At 50.8% G+C, this 27803-nt stretch overlaps 1 protein-coding gene and 3 long non-coding RNA genes across 4 annotated transcripts in view; 3 read left to right on the forward strand and 1 right to left on the reverse strand.

Moving 5' to 3' along the window:
* Nucleotides 1-12103, reverse strand: part of Gypc (glycophorin C (Gerbich blood group)) — a 36319-nt gene extending 24216 nt beyond the window's left edge. The window contains exon 1 of the mRNA XM_040758038.1: nt 11981-12103. Within this exon, the coding sequence (XP_040613972.1) occupies nt 11981-12026 (46 nt within the window). The 5' untranslated portion in view covers nt 12027-12103. The remainder of the gene's footprint in view (nt 1-11980) is intronic.
* On the forward strand, nt 10394-13729 carry LOC121144380. The gene is made up of 4 exons (XR_005881736.1): nt 10394-10785; nt 11791-12294; nt 12724-12992; nt 13360-13729. It is a non-coding gene; the product is annotated as an uncharacterized LOC121144380 (long non-coding RNA).
* A 7669-nt stretch (nt 13730-21398) lies between these two features.
* LOC110343720 lies at nt 21399-22021 on the forward strand. Its single transcript, XR_002386035.2, has 3 exons — nt 21399-21546; nt 21658-21702; nt 21914-22021. It is a non-coding gene; the product is annotated as an uncharacterized LOC110343720 (long non-coding RNA).
* Nucleotides 22022-22262: 241 nt separating this feature from the next.
* On the forward strand, nt 22263-23205 carry LOC121144296. The gene is made up of 2 exons (XR_005881620.1): nt 22263-22634; nt 22665-23205. It is a non-coding gene; the product is annotated as an uncharacterized LOC121144296 (long non-coding RNA).
* The last annotated feature ends 4598 nt before the right edge of the window (nt 23206-27803 follow it).

Genomic DNA, 27803 nt, shown 5'->3' on the forward strand with positions numbered 1-27803 from the left:
AGCAGATTGGGAGCATGGGGGGAGGGGAGAGGGAACTGGGAAAAAGAGAGGGGGAAAAGAGGAGAGGAGGACATGGAGGAGCAGGAAGGCTGAGTCAGGGGAAGAATGGAGGAGAGCAGGATGAGAGATACCATAATAGAGGGAGCCATTATAGGTTTGAGGAGAGAGCTAACACTAGTGGGATTTCCAGAGATCTACAAGGATGACACCGACTGGCAAACTAAGCAATAGTGGAGAGACTATATTAATTGCCCCTCCCTGATAATGAGACTGACGACTACCTTATATGCCATCCTAGAACCTTCATCCAGTAACTGATGGAAGCAGAGGCAAACACCCACAGCTAAACACTGAACTGAACTCCTGGAACCCAGCGACAGAGAGAGAGGAGTGATGAGCCAAGGGGTCAAGACTGGGCTGGTGAAACCCACAGAGGCAGCTGACCTGACAAAGGGGAGCTAATGGACCCCAGACTGATGGTTGAGAGGCCAGCATGGGATTGATCCAGACCCCCTGAATGTGGGTGTCAGTGAGGAGGCCTCGGCAATCTCTGGGGCCTTGGGTAGCAGATCAGTGTTTACCATGGCATACAAATGAACTTTGGGTGCCCATCCCACAATGAGGGATGCTCTCTCAGCTTGGACACATGGGGGAGGGCCTAGGCCCTGCCCCAGATGAAGTGACACGCTCTGGAGATCCCCCCAAGGAGGGCCTCACCCTCCCTGGGGAATGATATGGGGACTGGGTTGGTGGCTGGTGGAGGGACAAGGGAGGAGGGACGGGAGAGGGAGCTGGGATCGACATACGAAGCATTCATGCTTCTAATTTAAATGAAAAAAATATATTGAGAAAAAAACAAGAGCCAAGTGCAGCTGCTTCTGTACCTGTCCCCTCAGTCACCCTGCTGTCCGCCAGAGTAACCCCAGGCTTATCGAGAGAGTGACAGAACAGGTGTCGTGTTCCTGGCCTACAGGCATGCACAGGCATGCGCGCACATGTACATACACCCACACACCTAATGTGTGTGCCGGGGTGGTACCCGTGGATGAAATCCCATGACGCACACGCACAGACGGTCAATGACTTCCAAACCTCAGATGGCCTGTCCCCACTGCTCCCTCAGCCCCCAAGTGTCCCTCCACCTCACCCTTGGTAGGCACATTTCAGACTGCTCTCCCACCTCCACGCATGGACCTCGGTGACGGCACACCGTGCCACAGGCACAGCCGGCAAGGCACGCCCAGCTCGGGGGTCGGGAAGAATCCCGCCCATGTGTGGGAGACTTCATTCTATAACCGGCAGATAAGGGCATATCTAACCTCAGAGTGCCCACTTCCAAGTCTGAGGCCTGCTTCCCGAGCGGGCACCCCTTTTGGGGGGAGACGCGAAGTAAGCCCGCTCTGGTCTGGCGCCGCCTGTGTGGAAAGGTTGCCCACGCTGGGGTGACAGGTACTGTTTTGTGGACATGGGGGAGTGATGGCGGAGCCCCAGCTTTAGGGTCAGGGGAAGCCTGTCTGACTCCTGTACGCCTGCTCCCCAGTTCCTGCTGAACCTACTCAGGGGAGGTGGGGGTTCTCTGAGGGACAGTGGCAGAGCCTAAGGCAGAGGAGGTGATGGGGTGGCCAGGAGTACACGTAAGAAGGTGGCCCTTGGCTGGCAGCCCGGCCAGTGCAGATCAGGGAAAGGCATCAGCGTGCTTTTAGGGACCAGCTAGATGGACCTGGCCTGGGTAGCCTTATGCTGCTGCTTCTAGACCGTTCTCAGCCGCAGAGTTCCCTTCCGCAGTTACCATCCCTGCAGCCGGTCTCCGTGGAGAGCTGTAATGGGCTAGCCTGCATCTCGACTTGGAAGTTTTAGCCCTCTGTTGGTTTAAGTGAGGAGCTGGAAGGTTTTTTTTTTTCCTACAGAGCCAGAGAACGAACAATTTAGGGTAGGTCAGTGTGTGGGCAGGAGTTCAACTCAGCGTCACAGTGAAGCAGTGTGTCTATGTCCTAGTAATACTTTACAGGACCTGCAGCATGGCTAGGAGGATGTCAGGGGCTACAGGCTTACCCTGCATACACAAGGACCTGAGTTTAATCCCAGGACCCATGCACAAATGGCAGCATTTTTTGGTATTCCCAGAGCCAGGAGAGGGGTAGGCAGATGGCTTCCTAACTGGTGAATGTCTGATCAAGGGGATACCTTGTTTCAAAGGGAGTGCATGGTATTGCCAAGGATGAACTCCAAGACTTCTCTGGTTTATGCATGGGTGTGTACACACACACACACACACACACACACTCACAGGAACATACACACAAACCTGCCCACACACATATTAAAAACACAAAAGAAACAAGGCAGTAAGCTGGATGTAGGCCCTGGTCCACAGTTTTCAGGTTTCTGGTTTTCAGGCCCACATCTCTGTGTTTTTGTTTGTTTGTTTGTTGTTGTTGTTTTGCCTGTCACTGTAACATCCATTGAGTGTGTGCCGTGCAGGAGCCCTGGCCTCCCTCCTGTGCTTCCAGAACGCTGAGTGGTCACACTGTGTCTTTAACCCAGGTCTGTCTTCCTCAAAGGTGCTCTAGCCTGGGAACCCAAGTGGGGCTCCTGCCTCGGAAGGGGCTACCATGCGCTGCAGGGCAAAGAATCTGTCTCCACACGTAGAGCGTTCTTAGAGGAGCCATCCTCAGGTATCACCAGGGCTTCCCAGAGCAGGAGGCAGGGTGGAAGAGAGCAGACTTGCTGCAGCCTCTCCTCTCTTCCCAAGGCCCTGGGAACCAGGCGGGTGAGATGTTGCCTGGGAGGTTTCAGCCAGAGACCGGCTATTTATCAAGAGGCCCCGCCCAGGCTGGCAGCTGATGCTCAGCGGATAAACCGCTTGCCCTGCGAACCAGGTGACCTGAGCTGGCACCCCCAGAACCATGTAAGGCTAGACAGAGCAGTGCGCACCGGCAACCCCAGTGTTCCCAAGGTGGGATTCGGGGTACGCACAAGAGAATCCCAGGAAGCTCGAACACTGGGTAGCCTGCATTACGTAGAAGGGAAAAGGCGCAGGGATGGGCGCAGGGTAGCACCAGCCCGGGCACGGAGGGCATGAAGAGGGTTAGCTGTCTCCACGGAAATAACACATGCTGATATGAAGGCTCTGGGGTGCCCATGAGCTGGGAACATGGGCTCCCGGGGCATCTGCGTGTTTAAGAACACCGCCGGCCACACACACCACACCCGCCTTCCACCGTGGAGTCCTCAAAGACTTCCTTCAGCGTAGTCAGTGTTCTCTGCGGGCAACCAGCATCATTTCACTCACAGGCTTTAAAATAGACTGTTTCAAGCCGGCTCTCAAGGATCTGGGATCCTTAAGTAGGAAACGGTCCAAGGGTAATTACCAAAGCCCGACACAAACACACACTCCTAGCTTATATGAAGGAACGTTCAATCTTGTGAATGAAAACTTTTTCTGAGACTCATTTCCTGTGCACGGGAGGACTGGTGTTATGGAGGGGCTCAGAGGCAGCCAGGGACTTGGGCTGACTGAGCTTGGAGGGGAGCTGCGCTCACTGATAGGGTGCCACATGAAACACCCACCCACTGCATAGGAGGATGGGCACTGCCTCGCTGCTTCTGGGGGCCAGGGGGCTTCTGCACAGAGTCCCCCACTTCCTGTCTGGCATCCCGCCAACTCATCCCAACTTAAGTGATTCTCCAAATTACAACATCAGCCAACACAGAAACACTGAGAGCTCGCTTCTTCAAACACAAGCGGATTTGCGCATGCGTGTGTGTGCGTGCATGCGTGTGTGTGTGTGTGTCTGTGTGTGCGCATGTGCATGCGTGCATATGTGTGTATGTTCATGCACACGTGTGTGGATATGCATGTCCGGGTTTGGGTTCAGGCCAGAGGTGAACCTTAGATGTTGTTCAGGTATCATCTTGCTATTGGAGGTTGGGTCTCTCTCTGGCCTGGGACTCTCTTCTCAACTATATGAGGCGAGACGGCCCCGTGGAACCACGAGTCTCTGCCTCCCCAGGGCAGGGATTACAAACATGTACCACCATGTCACATTCTTCTAAGGATAAAAGTCAGGTCCTTCTGGTTGCACGGCAGGTGCTTAACCTAGTGTTTTATCTCCCCAGCCAACACACACCAAGTGTTGATTCCACGAGGTAGGACGACATTGTGTCAGAAGAAGTTCAGTAGAGCTTGGCATTAGCTGAAGATGAGACCAGGGTGAGTCTACCGCACGGGGCTACTCTTCAAATATCCAGGTTCCTGGATTACATACAGGAAGACATTGAGCAAATTGATCCCCAAGCTGAGTCTGTGGCAAAATGCCCTTCAACAGAACTAGGGTGCCTAGCATTCCAGTCATGACATGCGCCTGCTGCTCTGTGGGTAGGGTATTGGTTGTCTTCACTTCCCAGTCTGGAGAACCGTGAAAGTGTGGCCCGCGGTAACTCTGTGTACCATGAGGTAGGGGTAGTTCACCAACATCTGTGGACAAATGCTTTCCACCCTGAATTCTCTACCTAGCTTCTCTTTCAACTCTCCAGATTTTCTTTCACTTTCAAATGTCTATGTATTTTATTTGACTTATGTGTGTGGGCGTGGCGTGCATGTCTGTATGCGTGCATGTGCCCATGTGTGTGCAGGTACCTGCGGAGGCCAGAAGAGGGCGTCGTATCCTGGAGCTGGAGTGACAGGCTGCTAAGGGCTACCTGACGTGGGTTCTAGGATCTGAACCCAAGTCTCCGGGCATGAACAGCAAGCCTTCCTAACCACAGAGCAATCCCACCAGTGTCACGCTTTCCAGATTTTCTTCATGTTATCAATCTGGGAATGCTGAGGTGGGGCTAAGAATCTTCCTCGAAATCTGAGCAGTGGTGGCACACACCTTTTAATCCTAGCACCTGGGAGGCAGAGTCAATCGGATCTGTGAGTTCAAGGACAGCCTGATCTAAAGAGAGAGTTTCAGGACAGCCAGGGTTTCACTGAGAAACCCCTGTCTCAAAAAATCAAAACAGCTGGGCGGTGGTGGCGCACGCCTTTAATCTCAGCACTCGGGAGGCAGAGGCAGGCGGATCTCTGTGAGTTCAAGGCCAGGCTGAACCGACAGCCTCCAAAACAATACAGAGAAACCCTGTCTCGTAAAAATAAAAAAAAATCAAAACAAACAAAAATTTTCTTCATGGGATTAGTTGGCACAATGGCACACTGGGGACTGGTCAAAGATGAACCATGAGCCACGGTGAGAGTGTTTCATAAGCTCACATGGCAGAAATCAATCCTCTAGAAGGCTCCGCTGAGACCCCGGCACACGGTATCTTTGTGGATGGCAAAGCAAACAGTGGGTAACTTCCCCGGCTCTGAGAGGCCCTGGGCTACAAGTTTACACCTCTCTCACGACTGAGCCACCACAAGGGTCCCAAGGAGGCGTGGCTCCCAGCCCTCACTTCCTGCTCGTTGGTCTCAACGCTGCTTCTGTCTGTCCTCTGTACTCCCTACTTCAACTGGGACTATCTGAGGATTGTTACTGTCGGTGCTGAAAAGATAACTAAAAATGAAACAGTTGCAGTGGAGATTTGAGGTAAGACCGTCACTTTACTGAGTGTGACTCTGGGTGGGGGCCTCAGGTACGAGATCATTTCTTTTGAAATTGCAGGGACACGTGGCCAGAATTTAACTCTGTTAGATGTGCCTGAACCGGGGGCGGCTGTGCCGGGTGTTCCCATGTGGTGCAGACATCCTTGGTTCTCTCGTGGGTTTAGAGTTTGACTTCCTAGCCGGGCTCCAGTCAAAAGCAGCCACACGCCCCTGTGTGTCCTACAGTCGCCACGCAGACAGGACACGCTGGACCAGAGCCATTGTTCACAGCCTTGGGGAATGGCTCAGGAAGTAAAGCGCTTGCCTCGGAAGTGTGAGGACCTGAGTTTGAATCCCCAGCACGCATGTAAAACTGGGTGTGGCAGCATATCTGCTGTTCCCGGCACTCCTATCCTATGGTGGGAGGGAAGGAAGAGACTGAGGAGGCCCTGGAAGCTTGGGGGCCAGCGAGGTCGGCATTCACTGTGAAGAGAACCAGAGACTTAACCAACGGGGGAGGCGAGTGCCGGCCCCTGAGGCTGCCCTGACTTACACGCCTGCACCACAGCGTGCTCTCACACTCGCACACACAGTGTGCTCTCACTCACACTCGCACACACAGCGTGCTCTCACTCACACTCACTCACACAGCGTGCTCTCACTCACACTCACTCACACAGCATGTTTTCACTCACACTCACACACACAGCGTGCTCTCACTCACACTCACTCACACAGCGTGCTCTCACTCACACTCACTCACACAGCATGTTTTCACTCACACTCACACACACAGCGTGCTCTCACTCACACTCACACACAGCATGTTTTCACTCACACTCACACACACAGCGTGCTCTCACTCACACTCACACACAGCGTGCGCACACTCACACTCACACACACAGCGTGCTCTCACTCACACTCACACTCACAGCGTGCTCTAACTCACACTCACACACAGCGTGCTCTCACTCACACTCACACACACAGTGTGCTCTCACTCACACTCACACACAGTGTGCTCTCACTCACACTCACACACACAGTGTGCTCTCACTCACACTCACACACACAGCGTGCTCTAACTCACACTCGCACACACACAGCGTGCTCTCACTCACACTCACACTCACGGTGTGCTCTCACTCACTCACACACACAGCATCTCTCACTCACACTCACACACACAGCATCTCTCACTCACACTCACACACACAGCGTGCTCTCACTCACACTCACACTCACAGTGTGCTCTCACTCACTCACACACACAGCATCTCTCACTCACACACACACAGCGTGCTCTCACTCACACTCACACACACAGCGTGCTCTCACTCACACTCACACTCACAGTGTGCTCTCACTCACACACACAGCGTGCTCTAACTCACACTCGCACACACAGCGTGCGCACACTCACACTCGCGCACACACACAGCGTGTGCACACTCACACTCACACACTCACAGCGTGCGCACACTCACACTCGCACACACACAGCGTGCTCTCACTCACACTCACACACAGCATGTGCACACTCACACTCACACAGCGTGCTCTCACTCACACTCGCACACACAGTGTGCACACACTCACACTCGCACACACAGTGTGCGCACACTCACACTCACACACACACAGCGGTCCTGGGGTGGCGGTGTTCCGGGAACCAGACACTTGCACACACACAGCGTGCTCTCACTCACACTCGCACACTCACACACAGCGGCCCTGGGGTGGCGGTGTTCCGGGAACCAGCAGAGCACGTGGGTCTCTCTAGACTGTAACCCTAGCAGGCAGCTGTCCACTGTTTCCCCCTGTGGGGGGGGACAAGGCGTGGACTCACTGACAGGACCCGGGCAGCTACAAACAGCCGCTGAGTATTTCTCTGCAGACGGCATTGGCAACTGCTGGTCACAGTTGGGCGAGCCGAGGTGTCGGCGGGAACAGACGCACCCGCGGAAGGTGGAAGGAAGGCTTTCTTGTTTCTTTGGGTCTGGTAGCATAGGCTTCCTGTCTCAGCTACCTGGCAGGTCGAAATAGAAGAGCCTCAAGTTCATGTCCTGCCTGGGTGACTTGCTGAGCCCTTGTCTTAAGATTCCCAAAAGGAAGACAGGAGGCTGTGCCTCACATGCGCAGGGTACCGGTGTCATAAAAGGGCTCAGGAGACAGCTGGGGCAGCAAAGTGTTTGCCTTGCAAACATGGGGCTCTGGGGTCCGTCCCCCGACTCCGCATAGGAAGCCAGCTGTAGCTGTGCACATCTGTAATACCAGCACCAGATACAGCAGATAGGGATCTCCAGGGAGTGCAGCAAACTAGTCTAGCCACAACATTGAGTCTTAAGTTCACTTAAGCCACTATCTCAAAAAAGCAAATGGGAAAGTGGTTGAGGAGAGCAGATAACGCTGACCGCTGGCCACTATGTGCTCATACATACACACACACGCCCCACACATGAATACATAAACATACCTACACCAGAACTCACCCAAGGAAAAGGAAAGAAGATGGAGAAATAAAGGCAGAAGGTCAGATTGCAGCTGACCGAGTTCAGGGGAGGAGGACACACATCTGGGACCAAGGCTGGGGTGTTGATGATTCAGAGGGGGGCGTGGGGGCTACGGCCTTTTGGAACCCCAGCCGCCACCATTATAAACTGGAATTAGCATCTACATAGACCGCATGGTGGTTGAATGGAGGACAGCATGTGTGTCCTTGAGTTGGATGGAGGACTGCGTGTGTGTCCTTGAGTTGGCTGCATGTGTGTCCTTGAGTTTGATGGAGGACTGCGTGTGTGTCCTTGAGTTGAATGAAGGACTGCGTGTGTGTCCTTGAGTTGGATGGAGGACTACATGTGTGTCCTTGAGTTGAATGAAGGACTGCGTGTGTACTCTTGAGTTGAATGAAGGGCTGCGTGTGTACCCTTGAGTTGGATGGAGGACTGCATGTGTGTATCCTTGAGTTGGATGGAGGACTGCATGTGTGTCCTTGAGTTGGATGGAGGACAGCATGTGTGTGTGTCCTTGAGTTGGATGGAGGACTGCTGCGTATTCATCAGTTGGATGGAGGACTGCATGTGTGTCCTTGAGTTGGATGGAGGACAGCATGTGTGTGTGTCCTTGAGTTAGATGGAGGACTGCTGCGTATTCATCAGTTGGATGGAGGACTGCATGTGTGTTCTTGAGTTGGATGGAGGACTGCGTGTGTGTCCTTGAGTTGGATGGAGGACTGCATGTGTGTCCTTGAGTTGGAAGATGCGGGCCTTTGCCATGTGACACTCACTGCCTTCCCTTGTGTGCCTGGGCTAAGATCCTGGCCTTGGGCTTTGCCCATCTCTGACTGTGGTGATTAAAATGTGAATGCCCCCCATTGGCTTATGTGTTTGAAAATCCTTGGTCCCTTGTTGGTGGCGCTGTTTTAGAAGGTTTGGATGCTTGAAAGACTGAGTCCCACTAAGGGACTCCCTTGAGGGTTATAGCCCCGCCCCACTTACAACTTGTGCCCTGCTTCCTGACTACAGTAACAGTGTAACTCGTCTCTTCCTGTCTTCAAGCCCTCCCAGACACGATGGACTAATTCACCTTGAAATGTGAGCCAAAAATAAACCCTTCACCCCTTAGGTGGCTTCTTGTCAGGTACAGTCACAGCCCCAGGAAAGTAACCAACACGCTAGACCACACGCCAAATGCAAGTGATCGGTGCAACCTCTAGACCAGCTGCTCTCTGCCCGTGGGGCCAAACCCCTTGGTGTCACAATCGGATACCCTGCATATCAGATATTTACATTATGATTCATAACTGTAGCAAAATTACGGTTATGAAGTAGCAATCAGAATAACTTTATTGGATCTCCACAATACGAGGAACTGTATTAAAGGGCCACAGCATTAGGAAGACAGAGAACCACCCACCGCTGTAGACTGCCCATCAGGACTCTGCTAGTCCTTTCTGCCCATCTCCCTCTTAACTACCTTACAGCTGTCAGCTGTATGTCCCCTAAGCATTTTCACGCCACGCCTTCCCTAAAGAGAGTCCTCTTACACACCACCTTGCATCCACTGAGCTACAATTCTTCAGTGAATACCATTGCTTCTGGAACAATGAACCACAATCCTCAAACTTTTAAATGAAGAGCAACCCGATTTCGTGGTTTAAGAAGCCAATGGACCGGCAGGCTTCTGGGGGTAAAAGAGCTTGGAGTCCTAGCCTGGTGAGGAAAGTCTAGATCACTAGAACCCACAAAAAGACAGGTGTGGCGGCTCACATCTGTAATCGCGGCACTCTTACGGTGACGGCTGCCCGGGAGGCTTGCAGGCCCGCTAGTCTAGGTCACAAAGAGCAGCAGAAATGAGTCCACACCTCGACGCAGTGACTGGACAGAACTTGAGCGCTGTCCCCTGACCTCCACACATTGTCCCCCGGTCTCTACATGTGTGCTGTAACGTGTAACATGCTCCCTCTCCATGCAATAGTAACCAGTGAAATCTCTACAAAAGAAGCCCAAAGAGAAAGAGATGGAAGCAAAGGTAACAGCAGGCAGATAGCTAGCTATGGGATGGCAGCCCAGCTTCTGGGCCACGGGGTGCCTACTATTGGGCTCCAATTCTTCCATCTTAGGGTTGCTTCCTTTCTGACAAGTATTAAATGCTATATTTCATGGCCGTAAGTATAAGTGTTCTCTTTACCTTTAACGGATCATTTTCCTCCTTCTGATTTTTGCCATCCTCTAGTAGTACTGTGAATTTTAATTCCTGTGTCCTGGGGGCGGGTGGAGCCGGCTAAAGCCCCTCCCACACAGTCTCAGAGCAGTGGGTGAAGACACAGGAAAAGGGAAGGAGGGGACAGGCCTGTAAAGTCCCCTGTCACCTCGCTGGTTTCAGCGCCATCGCAGGCACGCAAAAGGAGAGATAAAAATACCTCCCCCGAGGCTGCTCAGGGGTGAAATGAGATAACTCACGCTGGCACAGGCGGTGTGGCCTCTCTGCTCTGAGTCGTGGGGTCAGTCAGGGCTAGAGGAGGAGGAAGGATCAAGAGATGTGCACAGCTGGTGAAAGAAGAAACTGAAGGAGATTGTGAAACTGACGGGAAAACAAGGAACACACAAGGCTGGCAGAGGCGGAAGGAGAGCCATTCAGAGGACCCGTCAGCTCCACAGCAGGATCCAAGGAAGCTGGGGCCTGGCTCTCCCCACAGGACCACCTCAGGAGCCTGTGTGTGTGTGCAACACGAGGAGGGGAGGGAGAGGAGAGGGAAGGAGGAACGGGGTAGAGGAGGGGTCAGTCCTCGGGAGGAGGAAGGGAAAGAGGAAGAGTGTCCATTCCCAAAAGGAGGGAGAGGATGAAAGGGAGGAGGAGGAGGGGGCAGAGGAGAGGGCAGGGAGGAGGGTGGGAGAGGAAGAGGCCTGCCTTCAGAGAGAGGGAAGCCAGAGTCTGGGCTGCTGCTGTGGACTGCTCAGAGGCAACGTAAAAGGCAGAGAAATGCTGCTTGGGAAGACACGGGGGTCAGAGGTCTTCAGAGCAGGGGCAGGGAGGAGCCTTCGCTGTGCACAGGCTAGGAGACTAGAGCAGTCATGAACTTGTACCTGGCACCATTCTGTGAGTCCACACGTGCACACATGCACACACGTGCACACTTCACACGGAAGCCGCAAATAAGCTGCGAGCATTGTCTGCAGGTGCCGTCTACTCTGTCTTTTGAGACGGATTTCTCTTTGACCTAGACCTGTGCAGAAGGCTAGGCTAGCTGGCTAGCGAGCCCCAGGAGAAGTATGCCCATCTCCGCCTCCCTGATGTGAGCCACCATTTTCTCCTCTCTCTCTCTCTCTCTCTCTCTCTCTCTCTCTCTCTCTCTCTCTCTCTCTCTCTCTCTCTCTCTCTCTCTCTCTCTCTCTCTCTCTCTCTCTCTCTCTCTCTCTCTCTCTCTCTCTCTCTCTCTCTCTCTCTCTCTCTCTCTCTCTCTCTCCCTCATGAGTTCTGGGGAATCAAACTTATGTCTTTGTGCTTTCAGGACAAGCTTTTTTTTGTTTTTTGTTTTTTTGTTTTGGTTTTTACGAGACAAGGTTTCCCTGTATTGTTTTGGAGGCTATCGATCCAGCCCAGCCTCGAACTCACAGAGATCCCCCTGCCTCTGCCTCCCGAGTGCTGGGATTAAAGGCGTGCGCCACCACCGCCCGGCCCAGGACAAACGTTTTAACTGACCGGTTTATCACCCATCCTAGGGACCATTCCCAGGAACTGCTTTATCTGTCAGGAGACACTTGGCACGCAGACTATACCCTTTATAGAGACAGCACCTCATCCCTTAACTGGATCAAGATTAGCTCCAAGACGCTGGGACGGCGCAGCATGACACTGTGGAGCCTGGTTAAGGCGTGGAGACGGCAGCAGTAGCAGAGCAGGAAGACCTACCGTGCTCTCTACGTGTTAGGCTCCCGTGGTACTGCCCGGCTTGCATAGAGAGGCCCTGCAACTTGCCCAAGGTTACTGACGGTTCACCACGGGCCCAGGTTCCAAGTTCCACTCACAGCCACCGCCAACCTCTTCATCAACTAGCGCACTGACAGAATCTATTTGGGATGCAGGGTGTTTTGAAAATGACTGACGAGGGCTTGGGAGACGGCCCAGTGGGCGAAGAGCTTGGCTCGTGCGAGAGGACCTCGGTTTGACTGTCTCAACCCATGTGAAGAAAAGAAAGACAGGGCGTGGTCCTTGTGACCCCAGCGGTAAGGAGGGAGAGTTCAGAGGATGCCCAGGGCTCCCTCGTTACAGAGCCTAGACTCCTTGGCTCTAGGTCAATGTGAAGTTGCATCTCCGCCAGCAAGGCGGAGCCCGGCTAAATGGCTCAGTGGGTAAAGCCATTGCCGACAAGGCTGTGGGCCTGAGTTTGAACCCGGGGCCTTTTATGACTCACACAATGGAAGGAGAGAACTGATTGCCCCAAACCGTCTTCTGACCTCCACAAGCATGTACACACACACACACACACACACACACACACACACACACACACACACCCAACAAGCAAACAAACACACAAACAAACGGGTGATGGGTAAGTAAAGCTAACAGCTCCCAAGGTAGGGGTTGGCAGGGTGGACGGCACTTGAGGTTGGTCTCGGCCCCCCACGCCCTCACGAGCTCCCCCTCCACAGGTGCCTCCTCAGTTGCTGAACAGGAGTTTGAGTTCGAGGCCTCTAGCCCCGTGAAGCGTTGCAAGCCTCTCTATGAGCAAGGATCCTGCCCAGCAAGGGAACCCTGCGGCTCGCCCAGTGGACACTGCGGCCCGGCACAAAGGACAGACAGATAGGCACGGCTGCTCTACCGGGCTTGGTGTGGGAAGCCACCCTTTCCTCCCGCGTGGCGACCCCAGTGTCCCTTTCCTACTGCTGGCCTGTGGTCCGAGGGGCAGCTAGGGTTGGAGGTCAGCTGGGAGAGTGGGCGGGGTTACTGTCAGCTGGGAGAGTGGGCGGGGTTACTGTCAGCTGGGAGAGTGGGCGGGGTTGCAGGTCAGCTGGGAGAGTGGGCGTGGTTACTGTCAGCTGGGAGAGTGGGCGGGGCTGCAGGCCAGCTGGGAGAGTGGCCCTCTGGGAACGTGCCCTGCACACGAAGGAGGAAGGCTCGTGGAGTTTAGGTGATGCTCTCTGTGGAAGACACCTATCAGCACCAGCATGATGCGGAGTGACCGGCAGCCAGCCGCAGGAGTGTGTGCCAGGGTGGAGGGGGACCTGGGCAGCACTGCGGCCATGCACATCTTAGGAGGGACCTGAAACGGAAGTTTCTTCTCTTAGCCCTGTCACTTAATGCAGACGGAGATAGCCAAAGAGAGGACTACACACAAGTGTCAGCCAGCGGTGCCAAGGAGGGGCTAGGAAGACGGCTCCAGCGTGTCCCCATGACCCCAGAGCCTACGTCAGAGCCCTAAACGTCAGAAGCAGCAGCATAGGCACCCGCCACTCCACTGAGGCCACAGGGAGATGGAGGCAGAGACAGGGGCATCCTTGGAAGCTCTTGGGCCAGCTAGTGGGCTTAGGAGCTGGTGAACCACAAGAAAGATCCTGGCTCAAAAAAGGTGGGAAGTCAAGCCCAACACCCCACATTGTCCTCTGACCTCCACAGACACACAGTGGTATGCATGCCTCTGCACTGCCTTACACACTCACAGGGAGGGGAGAGGGAGGGTGGAAGGGGGAGAGGGGGCAAGAGAAAGAGTAAGACCTCAGGGTTAGAGGTCAAAGTGACAGAAGCCCTCTCCCAAGCTTGGGGGCTCCCTCCCCTGTGGCATGGAAGCAGCTGCGCCCGGGGCTTTCTAGCAGCTGGTGAGGCCTTGTCCAATCCCCACCTACCCCCAGACGGAATCCAGAGCCTTGGGCTGGGCTCTAGCCAGCAGTCGGGAAAGAGGCCATTGTCTGTTTCCACCATGGGCTAAAGGGTTGAACACAAAACATTGTTTTAGAAGAACGTACAAAAATTAAAATTTATAAAACTGAGGGCAGTGGTCAGAACTCCCCCGGGAAGGTCAGATGATCTGAAGATCTAAAGGAACCAACCAGGCCAAGCTGTGAGGTGGCGGAGGAGGGGGTAAGAGCTGGGTTCAGCTGGTGTGTTCTTAGCACGCCCTTGGTGTGTTCTTAGCATGCTCTTGGTGTGTTCTTAGCACGCCACACCCTTGGTGTGTTCTTAGCATGCCCTTGGTGTCTTCTTGTGTCAACGTCTCATCTCCTGGCCCCTCGGTATGCATCAAGTTCTGCCCTGGGAGCTATGGGGGTGATGTCCCAGAGACATTTCTGGCCTTTGGCCTGGAATGGTGCCACCTTCCTACATAATCACCACCTGCTTCTGAATGGCTCACTTGACGATTCTTTATGCCAGACCCTAAGCAGGAGACTGGTGGGGGGAGAGTGTGGGCACAGAGTCCCTCGGGAGGTCAGATGCTTGAGAAGAGGCAGATGCAGGACCCACTGGGACTCAAAGAATCCTCTTTGTAGGTTTGCTTGGTGGGTGGCTTCCAAGGCTGGGAGATTTTTTTTAATGAGTTGGACTCCATAAACAAGTCCCTGATAGACAAACAGATGTGCTCAGGGGAGGGCACCCAGACACCTAGGAGCTGGATACAGGTTGTTAGGAAGGGCGAGGCGGGGGAGGCAGATGGCACGGGCAGACGCGTATGGGCCAGGCTGCAGCATTGTGGGGCAGGCCTGACCCCAGGAAGAGGGAGAGGGGTCCTGGTCCATGGCTGGAACACAGGCCTGGCTGAGGAGCTGCGGAATACTGGCAGCTGTCACACATGGCTGTTCTTGTTACTCAGGTACGGCTCTTACAGCGAACACCTTGCCCGGAGTGTTCTTGCTGGCAACAGCATTTCAGCGCGTTGACGCCCGCTCAGGTGGACCTTGGCTGTCTGTCTGTGTCCTGCAGCCGCTCCCATCACCAGCCTGGCTTAGTACTTAGGGTGTGGAAGCCTCAACCTGGCAGTCCTCCCCGATCCTCCATCGTTTCTTCTGCCAAATGCCCATTACTGCAAGCGTGCTGGGGTGATCCGGGCAAGGGCCACACCAGGCCCTGGCCTAAAAGCACGGATACCATTGTTTACGCCAGCGAAAGTCAGAGACAATAGCCTTGCCGCCTGGCCTGCTGCTGGGAGACTGCCCAGGGGACCCACATCTGCAAGCCTTGGGCTTGCTCTCCCCTAAACCACGGGCGCTACATGTGGCTCCCGGTCACTTCTGTTCCCCAAGTGGATACCGTGAAGTTGGCTGATATTCCCCTAACAGAAGAGAAAGCTGAGACGTTGAGATATTGGGATCCCCCCTCCCAAAGCCGGTGAACGCCCAGGTCTGACACCACACGGGGACAGATAGACAGATGGACAGACTAGGCTCTGGAGGGCACTTCCCCCAGAAGGAGCAGCATGTCTTATCAGTCCTGAAACATGCGTAGACTCCTGCATACTCCAAAGTGACTGCATCAGCTCAGCTGAGCCGGTGAGTGTGACAAAGTCAGCAGGCGATCGACTATGCTCACAAATGGTCATTGGCGCTAGAGGCTGACATAGGACTGGAGAAGTAGCTCAGTCCATAAACTGCATGCTATACAAGGGAGAACCTGAGCTTGATCACCGGGACCCACATAAATGCGGGTCTAGTGGTACATTATCTGCAACCCCAGTGCCGGGGAAGCAGAGATAAGTAGATCCTGGAGCCCACTGGCAACTCAGCCTAGCCCACTCAGTGAGTTCCGGGACAGCGACAGACCCTGCCTGAAACAGAAGGTGGAAAGCACCTGAGAAATGACGTCTGAGGCTACCCACGGGCCCGCGTGCACCCGCACACTCATTCATGTGTACACACACGCAAACACATACCACAGAATGCCTCTTACCCCATAAGCCTCTGTTTCCCAGAGTGTTTTGCAAGCCTCTAAAATACTTGCCCAACAAGGGCACCCTGGGAAAGATCCAGCTGCTCGCTGTGCCAGCCCCATGAGACTCCCCCATGTCCCCAGCTTCTAGAGAGATTGCACAAGGGTTGAGATGTAATTTCATTTGGCACTTCTGGCCACTCTCTCGGCCTCTGCCAGCGACAGCAAATTCTATATAAAGCTGCCAAATCTGGCATCTCTACGCTAAGCAGTGACCCCTTTCAGCCAAGGGCAAGGCACCTGACTGCCCATGCCTAACTTGCCAGTAACGGTGACAACCAGGCCTAGAAGAAACATTAAACCCTTCTGGGTCCAGGCTGACCCAACAATTTTCTCTGCTGACCTCAGGCACTGAGTAGCTACAGCTTCGTCATGGAGACAGGATATAGACACATCCTGTCTGAGTTAGCAGCAAGAAATAGGGTCCCAGGGGTCTCAAATAGCAGGGACCCTGCCACAGTCCAAAGGGGACAGTAATCTGGAGAGCTGTATGAGCAAAGGCTGTCACCCCATCAGCCCCGGAAGAGACGTTGTTTGCAGCTGTTGGCCAAGCGAGGTCTACAGCTGAACACACGTGTCCGTGCACTCACACACAAGATCACAAGCCAGCCACAGACCGAAATAAATGCATATGATTCCTGCAGCCCAAACTCTCCGATAAAGTTCACCTTGGGGTGCTCGACATTTGTAAACACGGGCTACAGCTCAGCCTCGACTCCAGAGCATTTACAAGCGTCTCATTCTTACAACCCAATGAGACACACTCTGTGAAGATTCCTCGCTTTATGGAGGTTGAAACCGGAGCTGAGAGATGCTACAGAGACGACTCCACACAGGCAACGTACCGGGATGGGCGCACAGTCACAGATCATCAATATAAAGCACCTATCCGAGCCACACAAGCCGGGCGCCCTGAGAGGGTGCCACTGCCTACGCTACAGAACTTAACAGTGGTGTCCGACCAGGGGTGTAGTTCAGTTGGTAGCCGACGCATGGACACTCGAGTTTCCCCTTCAGCACGGCATAAACACTGCGTGACCACATGCCTGTAATCACAATACTTTGGAGGTGAGGGCCGGAAGATCGGAAGTTTAAAGCCATCTTTGACTACATGGCCTGGTCCAATCCACAAACTAGCCTGGGTTACATAAAACCCTGTCTCAAAAAATAAATACATAAATAAAATTAAATAAAAAACAACAAGGTCTCTCTTATCCCTTACTGACTTGTTAGAGTGTTAGAGAACACCATGTAGGCTCTGAGTAACTCCTCTCTTAGGTGAGGGCTAAAATGGATAAACACTTGTGTTCTTTTAAAAACAACACTGGATTGCAAAAGCCCCAAAGTAGACCAAAGCAGAGGAGAGCAGGGCGCGGCAAAGCCCATCAGTGTTTCCTACATCCGGAGACTCTCATTGCTCCAGTCACCGAGAAGTCAAAGCCTTTAAAAAGACAGTCGTTTTTGTTTGTTTGTTGTTTCATAATCCCAAAGAGTCAAGGAGAACGGATCCCACAAAGTCTGTGCCTGTCCCAGGGCCAGTGGGCCCGAAAGAACTGTTGGCGAGTTTTGGAGTTTTCCCGGAGTTGGCCCCAGTTTCCGCAGCGACTTGCCTGGGGATGGGGTGGGGGGGTGCCTGGTTGCCGAAGGCTGGGACTCTCCCTCCCTCGGGTCCGGGACCCTTCTCAAGCCCCACACAAAGAAGCAGCGCGCCACCGCGGGGCTGGTGGCCTCTTTGGGTGGGGGACATCCTCAGGGCCAAGGCGCCGGGCGGCGGCCTGTGGTTGCCGGGCTCGGACCCCGCGCGCTCGGCGCGCCACAGTGCGGCCCGGGTCAGGCGGGGACCCGGGACGGTCGGGGTACTTACCCTGGCGCGGGGGGAGGCGGCGTGCTCCCGGGGCTGCTCATCGCCACGCGGCGGGCGCACTGCGGTGAGGGTCCCCAGTTGCTGGACCCTGCTTCTCCGTTGTACCTTGGGCTCCCACTCCCGCGCGCGGCCAGCAGAAGGGAGGGGATCCGCCCCAAGATAGGCACACTTCAACTTTTTTTTTCTACAACTTGGCCATGAGGTTCCCACCCATTTTTTTTTAAACAAACACCCGCCCACTTCCGAACGTTTTCTTCTGCGCTCTAACTTTCTGCTCAAGGCTCACAGTTCTCCCCGGTGGTGTTTCTGTTTCCATCTGCCAGTATCAGAGAGAAAGCTTGTGGTTAGGCCTTCCCCCTCCCCCTGCGCCGCACCCCCTCCCCCGTGTAAGCGCTGGAAAAGTCCCACGTGAGACCCAGTGGCCTGGCTGGGCACTGTCCAAATAGGGGCAGACAAGCGTTTCAAGCCTGGCTTGGATGCTGCGCAGCCGGAACCGATCTAAACATTTCTTCTTTATAAAACGATTTCTCTTAATTAGCGTCGATTGTGTATATTTACAAGGTGTGGCACAATATTTCAGGACGTACACAGGCTGTGTACTGGTGGTGTCAATTAGCACTCCTGACTTTACTTTTGGAGGCATCCTGCTCAGGGGTGTGTGTGTGTGTGTGTTTGTGTGTGTGTGTGTGTGTGTGTTTGTGCGCGCGCGCGCGTGCGGCCAATCTCTGTTTTAGTACCGATTACCCAGTCTTGCTGTGTTTTCCAGCCTGTCACTGGTTACCTCTAATCGCAACTGGACTTTTCTACTTTGAGATGACGTTTTAGGTTCTACAAGACAGATAATGCTTGCGTTCGACTCTCCGTGTCTGGCTCAGTTTTCTTCACAGCGTGTTCTCCACCTCCACTGTATTCTTTCTGTGCCGCCCCGGAGGTGTGACACTTTGCAAGCATGAGGACCTGATTTCAGTTCTCGGGTCTTAGCCCCTTTTCTTGTTGCTATGATCAAACAAGGGTTATTCTGGCTTGTGGTTCCAGGGTGCAGTCTATGGATTCGGGGAAGGCACAGCAGCAGGGGCTTGGGGCCTCAGGTGGCGTGGCATTGTAGCAACACTCAGGAAACAGAATGGGAGAGCGGGGATGGGGTGTGGGGGGTTGGGGGATGCTAATACTCTGCTCACAGGCATCCCAGACCTAGTCTAATCAATCAAACAATAAAAGAGCCAGGTACGCAGTGGCACACACTCATAGCCTGAGCGCTGGTGGAGTGGAGGCAGGTAGGTTTCCTTGAGTTGGCTGGCCAGCTAGCCTAGGCTGCTCAGTGAGTTCCAGGTTACCAAGGCACCCTGTCTTAAAAATCAAGGAAGGTAGTACCTAAGGAGCAGTCCCAGAGGTTGACCTCTGACTCCACACACGAATGCATCATGTGAACCGAAGTACCCGTGACTGCATCAGGGTCAAAAGTGCTCAGAGCTGTTGCTGTAGCCACTCAAGATGACCAGGGGCAGCCCTGGAGCTTCTTGCGGGAATTAAGCGCTAAGTTTCACACTGGTGTTAATTCCTGGATGAGAAACAATTGTGGTTGCTTTCATAGCTGTTCCTGATGCCGTGATAAACATGCCCCAGAGGAGAGCAGCTTAAGGAGGGAAGGGTTTATTCTGACTCCCAGTTCAAAGACACGATGACCCATTCCTGGGAAAGGCTTGGTGGCCAGAGCATGCGGCCCCTGGGTAAGTGGGTCAGCCGGGAGCCATGATGCTGGCAAGCGGAGGCTCACTTTCTCATTCTTACGCAACTCAGGACTTCTCCCCCACAGAATGGCGCTGCCTGGGTTCAGCTTGCATCCTCCACGGGCACACTCAGAAGGCCGTCTCCAGGGGGCTGCATATTCTGTCAAGTCGGTGATTAACACTAACCGTCCTACAGGAGAGCTCATCAGTAATATGCAGTGCTAGATCCCGACACAGCAACACTCTCCAAGTGGTGGCCCGGAGGGTGGCAGCCGCAGGTGGAGATGACTTGAACCTTAACCCTGACGTTCGACCAAGGGATAACTGACTAGGACAGGAGAAAAAAGACATTATTGGAGATGCAAAGGTAGACAGCGCCCGCTTTTCACGCAGAGTGAGCGTCATAGAATAGCGTGCAGTAAAGCTGGAGAGCGGCGGGGGGGGGGGGGCGGGGGCGGGTAGAGCCCCACAATGCAGGCCGCTGTGGCCAGGTCTGGAGACAGTGCGGGGCTTTAATTCAGTCCCAGAGGCTGGATGACTAGAAGACCGATCAAGTCCTAGGAGGAAGTCAAAGGGCCACTGCCTAGATGGGCTGGATGGTTGTGAGCCAGGACACGCCTGAAAAACACGATGATGTCTGTATTGCTCTTCTACAGGAAAAAAGAAAAGAAAAAAGGTAAGAAGGGAATAACCAGAAAGGTGTGTAAGGAGCTGGAGATACTGCTTAGTGGTTGAAACACTGTGAATTTATGAGTTTGGATCCCAGGACCCACAGAAGGAGCCTGAATGCACCTGCGACACCAGCTGCCACCCATTTGCAAGATGGAAGAGTGTAGACCTGGACCACTTGTGAAAGAGCCTTCCCTCCCTCTCTCCCTCCCTCCTTTCCTCCCTCCCTCTCTCCCTCCCTTCCCCCTCCCTCCCTCCCTTCTGTGTGTGTTTGTGCACACATGCAGATACAAGTGGAGAGCAGAGACCAACCCTGTCTTCCTCAGTCACCTTTGAGACAGGGTTTCTCAGTGAATCTCCCTGAAGCTGGAGGTTGCTGACTTGATTAGACTAACTGGCTGATAAGCCCCAAGGGTCCTCCTGCCTCTGGCTCCCCAGTGTTATATTGCCAGCTTGTGGCACAGCACCCATCCTTCACGGGGTGCTGGGTATTGAACTCAGGCCCTCATGTTTGCACGGCAAGACGAACACTTTTCTGACTGAACCGTTTCCCCAGCCCCGGGAGAGGCTTTCGGAAGGGGATTTCCACTATTGTTATTTTTGGAGGTAGTGGATTGGCTGGGCAGAAATCCTACGTTGCAACCTGGTTTTGATTAATGAGTTCATTAGGGTAATTCCAACCCAGGGATGTTGCTATAGATACAGCCAAGGCCACTGGAATTTATTACATAACATCAGATTGTCTTCCAAAATCTATTAGTTTCCATTGCCATTAGAAGTGCACAAGGCTCTCAGTATTTTTATCTTCCAAATATTTGTTATTTTCGGTTCTTTTATGTTTCCCGTCTGTGTTGGGTGTTGGGGCATCTCACTGTGGTCTTAACTTGGCACAAATTGAAACATGTCAGGTAACATGGCCAATTAGCTGAATGAAATATGTGAAATCAAAATGGGATCCTACACAGACTGGGAAATCTGGACTTTGGATTGTTATGGCTAGTTTTAATTGTCAATTTGACAGAACCTAGAGTCAACTGGGAAGCGAGTCCCAGTGAGTAATTATCTTGATCAGGTTGCCTGGTACACACATCTTTAGGGCATTGTCTTGATTTCCTTAATTGACACAGGCAGCATCATTCCCTGACTTAGAGACAGGAACTGTGTGAGAGTAGAGAAGTCTAGCGTAGCACCAAGCGTGCATACGTTCACCCTCGCTCCGCTCTCGGATGTGATATGACTAGTTTCTTTGAATTCCTGCCTTGACTTCCCTACAAGGATGAACGACAACTGTAATCCAGGTCTTAGTTGATTTTTGTCAGGTAGTTTTAATCACAGCACAGAAATGAAACCAGGACAGGAATGGACTCACGTGGTAATAGTGCATTTGTTTTTCTCTCTTCTGCATACAGTTTTCCCTTTTGGAATGTATCACACAGAATGTGGCTTGAATAAAGGTAGATACTCAGTAAGTGGGGGCTTACTATTACCTTGATTTTTGCTTAAGGTTGCTACTCATTGATGGTTAAAAAAAAACCCAAGTCTGAGCATTTTGGCAGAGTTCTGGGCAGCATCGAGCATCGGGCTTAATGGAGAGTTCACTGCTGCATGAACCCCCATGGTGGTTTGTTATATCATCTAACAAGTATGTGCTCTTCCTGCCCTCAGCATGAGCTCCGCAGCCAGCCAGCCCTGCCTGAGATCTACTGTGCTTGGAGGAATGTTAGAGGATCTCCCTGTGCTGCATCCAGCAGAGGCCTGGAATGTTCTTACGGGGGTGGAGGGGGATCTTGGCGCTTCTGCTTCAGCCCGTCCCCATGTGCAGAGCAGACTCAGGTGGCCGCTGCTTCCCTAGCACTCTGGAGTTCGGATGGCTCTTACGACACCCTCCTGATCTGTGTGCAGCTCAGCCTGAACCTGCCGGAGATGACGCTCCGAGACACACCGTAATTTTATTGTCTACCGCAACAGTAAAAACTGGCGAATGTGAGGTGGATTTTCTTTTTGGGTAAGGATGGATGTGACAGTGGACAGGTGCTCAGACACTCGTCCCTGGAGCCACTCCAGTGCTTGTTTCCTCTGAAGCATGGAGCAGTTCGTACAAAAGGTCTCTGAAATGAGAAAATGGTGCTTAAAGGAAACAGACCGCACGAAAGTCATAGTTTTCTTGCTCCTGGTACGCTTGAAATGTGGAGCCTCGACTAGAATCCTGGAGGATGGGAGCAAGCTGGATGTGAACATGGAAATATTTACAAAGCAGTAAACTATAGACAGCACTCTTTGTGCATGTAAGGAAAAGGTTTATACCAGCTGTGCATGTAAGGGAAAGGTTTATACCAGCTGTGCATGTAAGGGAAAGGTTTATACCAGCTGTGCATGTAAGGGAAAGGTTTATACCAGCTGTGCATGTAAGGGAAAGGTTTATACCAGCCGTGAAGAATTTCGTGCTTTTCCTCCCACTCACCTATTCATTCGTCTGTCCATACACTTATCCAGCCCCTGGTTTATTCACTAGCTACTCATGGATGACCCAGGGTACTCACAGGGACAGAGGACAAATAATACGGAGTTATCCTAAACAAGAACAGAGTCAGCACTGGAGGCGGTGACTTCTCAGCAAAGAGAGACTGTCTTGTGTGTGCTAATTGAAGTGGGAATATCCACCCTGATCAGGTCTCATGGGCTGGGTCATAGAATGTAGAAACGGAAGAGGGAGCTGAGCGCAGCACCCCTCTCCTCCGGTTCTGGCTGTGGGTGCAACGTGGCCAGCCCCTGTAGACCCCTGCTGCCACACCTTCCTCGGGGTGATGGACTGGACCCCCTGGAGTGTAAGCCTAAAGAAACCTTTCCCTTAGGTTGTTTTTGCCTGGCATTTTGTTGCAGAATTAACTAAGACACCAATCCTCAGAACTATGTTTGGCCTGTATACAATTGTTACATAAACAAAAAAGCAGAAAGCAGTCTCTTCTATGAGTGTCTGAGGCAATAGCAGATTGTCCCATAGCTTAGTCCCTTCACGGCGGTTCGCAGTTCACCCTTGAATATGTCTACGGTCTGTAGTCTCTGCGAGAATTAATGAGGTGATTCATAAGAAACAGAACGATGACCAGGAAATAGTGGGATCTCAGCAGCGTTTTCAGCAGCGGCACATCTCCACGTACTTCTGTGAAGCCTGCAGGAAGGTGGTCAGACGTGGAATTTGCGCTGGTAAAGGGTAGATAGTTTTGAAATGGCTGAGCGCTATCAGACAACTGGCAATTTTCATTTGGACTCTTCTAGCCCTTAGACGTCCCAGTTTGCATACGCAATCCATGGGCTTCTGTGTGAGACGGAGGTCTCAGCAGAGCCCCCAAGAGCTTGTGGGCCAGTTAGCCTGGTGCACTGGAATTTCTCAAAGGAAGTAGAAAGTGAAGACCATCAAGGACAACTAACTTGTGTCCATGAACAAAATGTATCAAACATCTATTCTATCTAAACCTAAACTTATCTTAAAGAAACACCCAAATATGAACACCTCCTTCCAATCCCAACTCTAAAATAATTGAAAACTAACACTAACAGGTGTAAACTTATAATATCAATAGTAGGGAGAGGGGGCGTGGAATTCTCAAAACTACTTCCTGCTGAGATGGGACGATGATAATCTCATGGGGACCTGTGAAAAGAAAATGTTAGTATAACAAAATCTGAGTAGATCAGACAGTCTCAGTATGGCAGGAGCTGCTTGATTGAAGTTCCTGACTGAGGTTCTAGTGTTGATTGAAGCTCTTATCTTGAAGCTCTGGTCAGATTGTAGAAGATGTGCTATTTCTGTTCCTTGGTCTGGAGTTGTGTCGAGTGATGTAGTTTCAAGCCAGTTTCAGGATAGTGCTTGTCAGGTGGAGTCAATGATGTGGGGCAATTCAGATGCCTCCAGTCGAATCAGGTGAAGTCAAGGAAGTGGATCCTCATTCTCTTTCGGAAGCAGTTGAAGATTGCTGTCAGGAAATCCCTTGTTCTCTGGAAAACTCGAACATTACTGTTAACAAAGAAATATTTTAACTTTCATATGTAAGCATACAGAAGAGGTGACAATAGGGAAGATGGAAAACCTGGAGGAAATTAGACTGTTCAGAAAAAGAAATCCATAGATAACAGTCCCTCATTTTATTTCTTCTGTCTTATATCAATGGCTCTTTGATATAATACAGAAATTCTGAATTGTATTAAAATAACATGCTTGGGTTTAGAGTAGGAGAGCCAATCCAACTCCAAAGCCAGTTTCAGTTAAATGAATGGGAACTGAGGTATGTGAAGAAATAAAGATAAAGGTGTACTATGAAAAAGCAATATAGAGAGATTTAGACTTTGATACCACACAGTGTGTGTTTGATGGTCCTCAGGGTAGCTATTCATTCTTCTACAGGAATCCATGTGTCCAGTATTCTTTGCTGAGTTTACCTGTGAGGACAAAAACAAAGCACTTCTCTTTCCTTTTAGGAGGTCACTTTACCCATTGTGGACTATGAATTTGTAGATGGGCTGTTATCTTCCTCCTCCTGAGATGTTTTCTGTTCTTATCGAATTTTAATTAATTTTGATGGAACCCAAACCTTTTCTTCTCCTGTGGAAACAAAAGCATAACCCCTTCCCCAACGTAACACATATCCTGGTTTCCAGACTGAGGTCATAACATCCTTAAAATACACCGGTTGGTTCAGTTCAGAAGTCTTCTCTGTAGTCCAGTGTCTTTCTGCTGCAGTTTGTCCTTTTTCATCAGCATTAAGAAAATTCAACGTTAGTAAAGCATTGTGTAACCTGTGTCTAGGTGTCTTTGTTTTCCCTGGCTGTTTATGAAGCATCTCCTTTAAGGTTCCGTTAGACCTTTCAATTATTGCTTGTCCTGTGGGATTGTAAGGTATACCAGTTACATGTTTTATATTATAATATTTGAAGAATTGTTCCAATTTACTGGAGACATATGCTGGACCATTGTCAGTTTTTATTGTTTTAGGTATACCCATAACAGCCATTACCTCTAAGAGGTGTGTAATAACAGAGTCAGCTTTTTCAGAGCTGAGGGCAGTAGCCCATTGGAAGCCTGAGAACGTGTCTATAGTATGGTGTACATATTTCAAACTGCCAAATTCTGGGAAGTGAAATACATCCATTTGCAAAAGTTCATTTCTGAGAACACCTTTAGGATTACAACCTGCTGGTAATGGAGTTTGATTGTACAATGAGCAACTGGGACAATTTCTTACTATTTCTTTGGCTTGTTGCCAGGTGATAGAAAAATCCTTCTTTAAACCTTTGCTGTTAACATGGTGTTTCTTATGAAATTCTGAAGCTTCCAACACATTACCTACTGATAAACGATCAATTTCATCATTGCCTTGTGCCAGAGGACCTGGCAGACCTGTATGGGATCTGATGTGTGTTATATATATAGGATGAGTCCTGTTTCTGATGATTTCCTGCAATTGTAAAAACAATGAGGTTAATTCTGTATTATCAGGAACAAATTCTGCAGTCTCAATGTGCAGGACAACTCTTTCTGCATACTGAGAATCCGTGACTATATTGAGAGGCTCTGTAAAGTCTTTAAGTACCATGAGAATGGCATATAACTCTGCCTTTTGTACGGAGTTGTAAGGGCTTTGAACTACTTTACTTATATTTCCTGATTTATACCCTGCCTTACCTGATTTGTTTGCATCCGTGTAGAAGGTAAGAACTCCAGAAATAGGTGTTTGCCTCACGATACGTGGAAGAATCCAAATTGTTTTCTTTATGAATTTGATTCTCTCTGTTTTGGGATAGTTATTACTAATACTTCCCAAAAAGTCACTGCAAGCTATTTGCCAATACTCATTATCCTTCCATAAGGAGGAAATTTCCTCATTCGTTAAAGGTACAATAATTTCAGCTGGGTCTTTCCCAGTCAGTTGACGAAGCCTTAATTTACCTTTTAATATCAAATCAGATATCTTTTCTATATATGTTTTCAATTTTTTATTTTGTTTATGTGGCAGAAATACCCATTCTAGAATGATGTCATCCCTCTGCATTAATATTCCTGAGGGGTATTCTCTAGATGGTAAAATAACCAGAATACAGTCCAGATTTGTATCCACATGGTCCACATGTGCTTCTAATATTCTCTTTTCTACCCATTCTAATTCTTTTTCAGCCTCAGCTGATAGTACTCATGAGCTGTTTAGGTCTTTATCTCCTTTTAAAGCCATTTTCAGGTGTTTTAAATCATGCCCTTCTACACCAATAATCGTCTGTAATTGAGAGATTTCTCCTAATAGTTTTTGAAGATCATTAAGAGTCCGGTAACGATCTCTTCTGATCTGTACTTTCTGTGGTCTAATTTTCTGAGCATCTATTTTATAACCTAAATAGTTAATAGAATCTCCTCTTTGTATTTTTTCTGGGGCAATTTGTAATCCCCAGCGAGGCAAAATTTCCTTTACTGCCTCAAACATCTTTTCCAAAGTATCCTTATTTGAATCAGACAACAATATGTCATCCATATAATGATATATTAACGAATGTGGAAATTTTTTACGAATTATTTCTAGAGGTTTATTCACAAAATATTGACACAAAGTTGGACTGTTTAACATACCTTGAGGTAGTACCTTCCACTGGAATCTCTGTACCGGACGGGAATTATTATAGGTAGGTACTGTGAAGGCAAACTTTTCTCTGTCGTTTTCTTGTAACGGTATGGTGAAGAAACAATCTTTTAAGTCTATAACTATAATTGGCCAATCCTTAGGAATTAGAGAAGGTAACGGCATCCCAGGTTGTAGAGACCCCATAGGCTGAATTACCTTGTTGATGGCTCTAAGATCAGTAACCATTCTCCACTTACCAGACTTCTTCTTGACAACAAAAACAGGCGAATTCCACGCACTAGTTGATTCCTCAATGTGTCCAGCATCTAGCTGTTCCTGAACTAACTTCTCCAAAGCCTCTAACTTCTCAGATGTCATAGGCCATTGACCCACCCAGACGGGTTCATCTGTCAGCCATTTTAATGGTAGAGCTTTTGGTTGCTCTGTAGGTTTGGCACTAGCATCTTGCTTCTGCACAGCCTGTACGTTTGGCATCTGTTTTCTGTACTGTCTTACTATATTCTTACTACCACTAAGAGCTTGTCTATAATTCCTAGCTGATACAGGAGGAATTTTAATCTGCGTATTCCATTGCTGGAGTAGATCACGACCCCAGAGGTTTATAGCAATATCTGCAACGTATGGCTTTAACCTTCCTCTCTGTCCTTCTGGCCCAATAAAGTCAATCCATCTAACGCTCTGTTTAACTTCAGATAGGGTTCCGATCCCTAAGAATTGAACATTAACCTCTTTTAAAGCCCAGGTTTGTGGCCAGGACTGATTAAGGATAGTGACGTCACTTCCGGTGTCCAGTAATCCGTAAATCACCCTATTATTTACCTTAACCGGAAGTTCGGGTCTATGATATTGTATAGAAGTTTGCCAAAATATATGTTTTGTATCTCCTCCTGATGTAATTGATTCATCCTCTGGAGCTAATGTATTATCCA

The sequence above is a fragment of the Mesocricetus auratus genome, unplaced genomic scaffold (assembly GCF_017639785.1).
Source record: "Mesocricetus auratus isolate SY011 unplaced genomic scaffold, BCM_Maur_2.0 Super-Scaffold_100015, whole genome shotgun sequence".
Taxonomy (NCBI): Eukaryota; Metazoa; Chordata; class Mammalia; order Rodentia; family Cricetidae; genus Mesocricetus; species Mesocricetus auratus.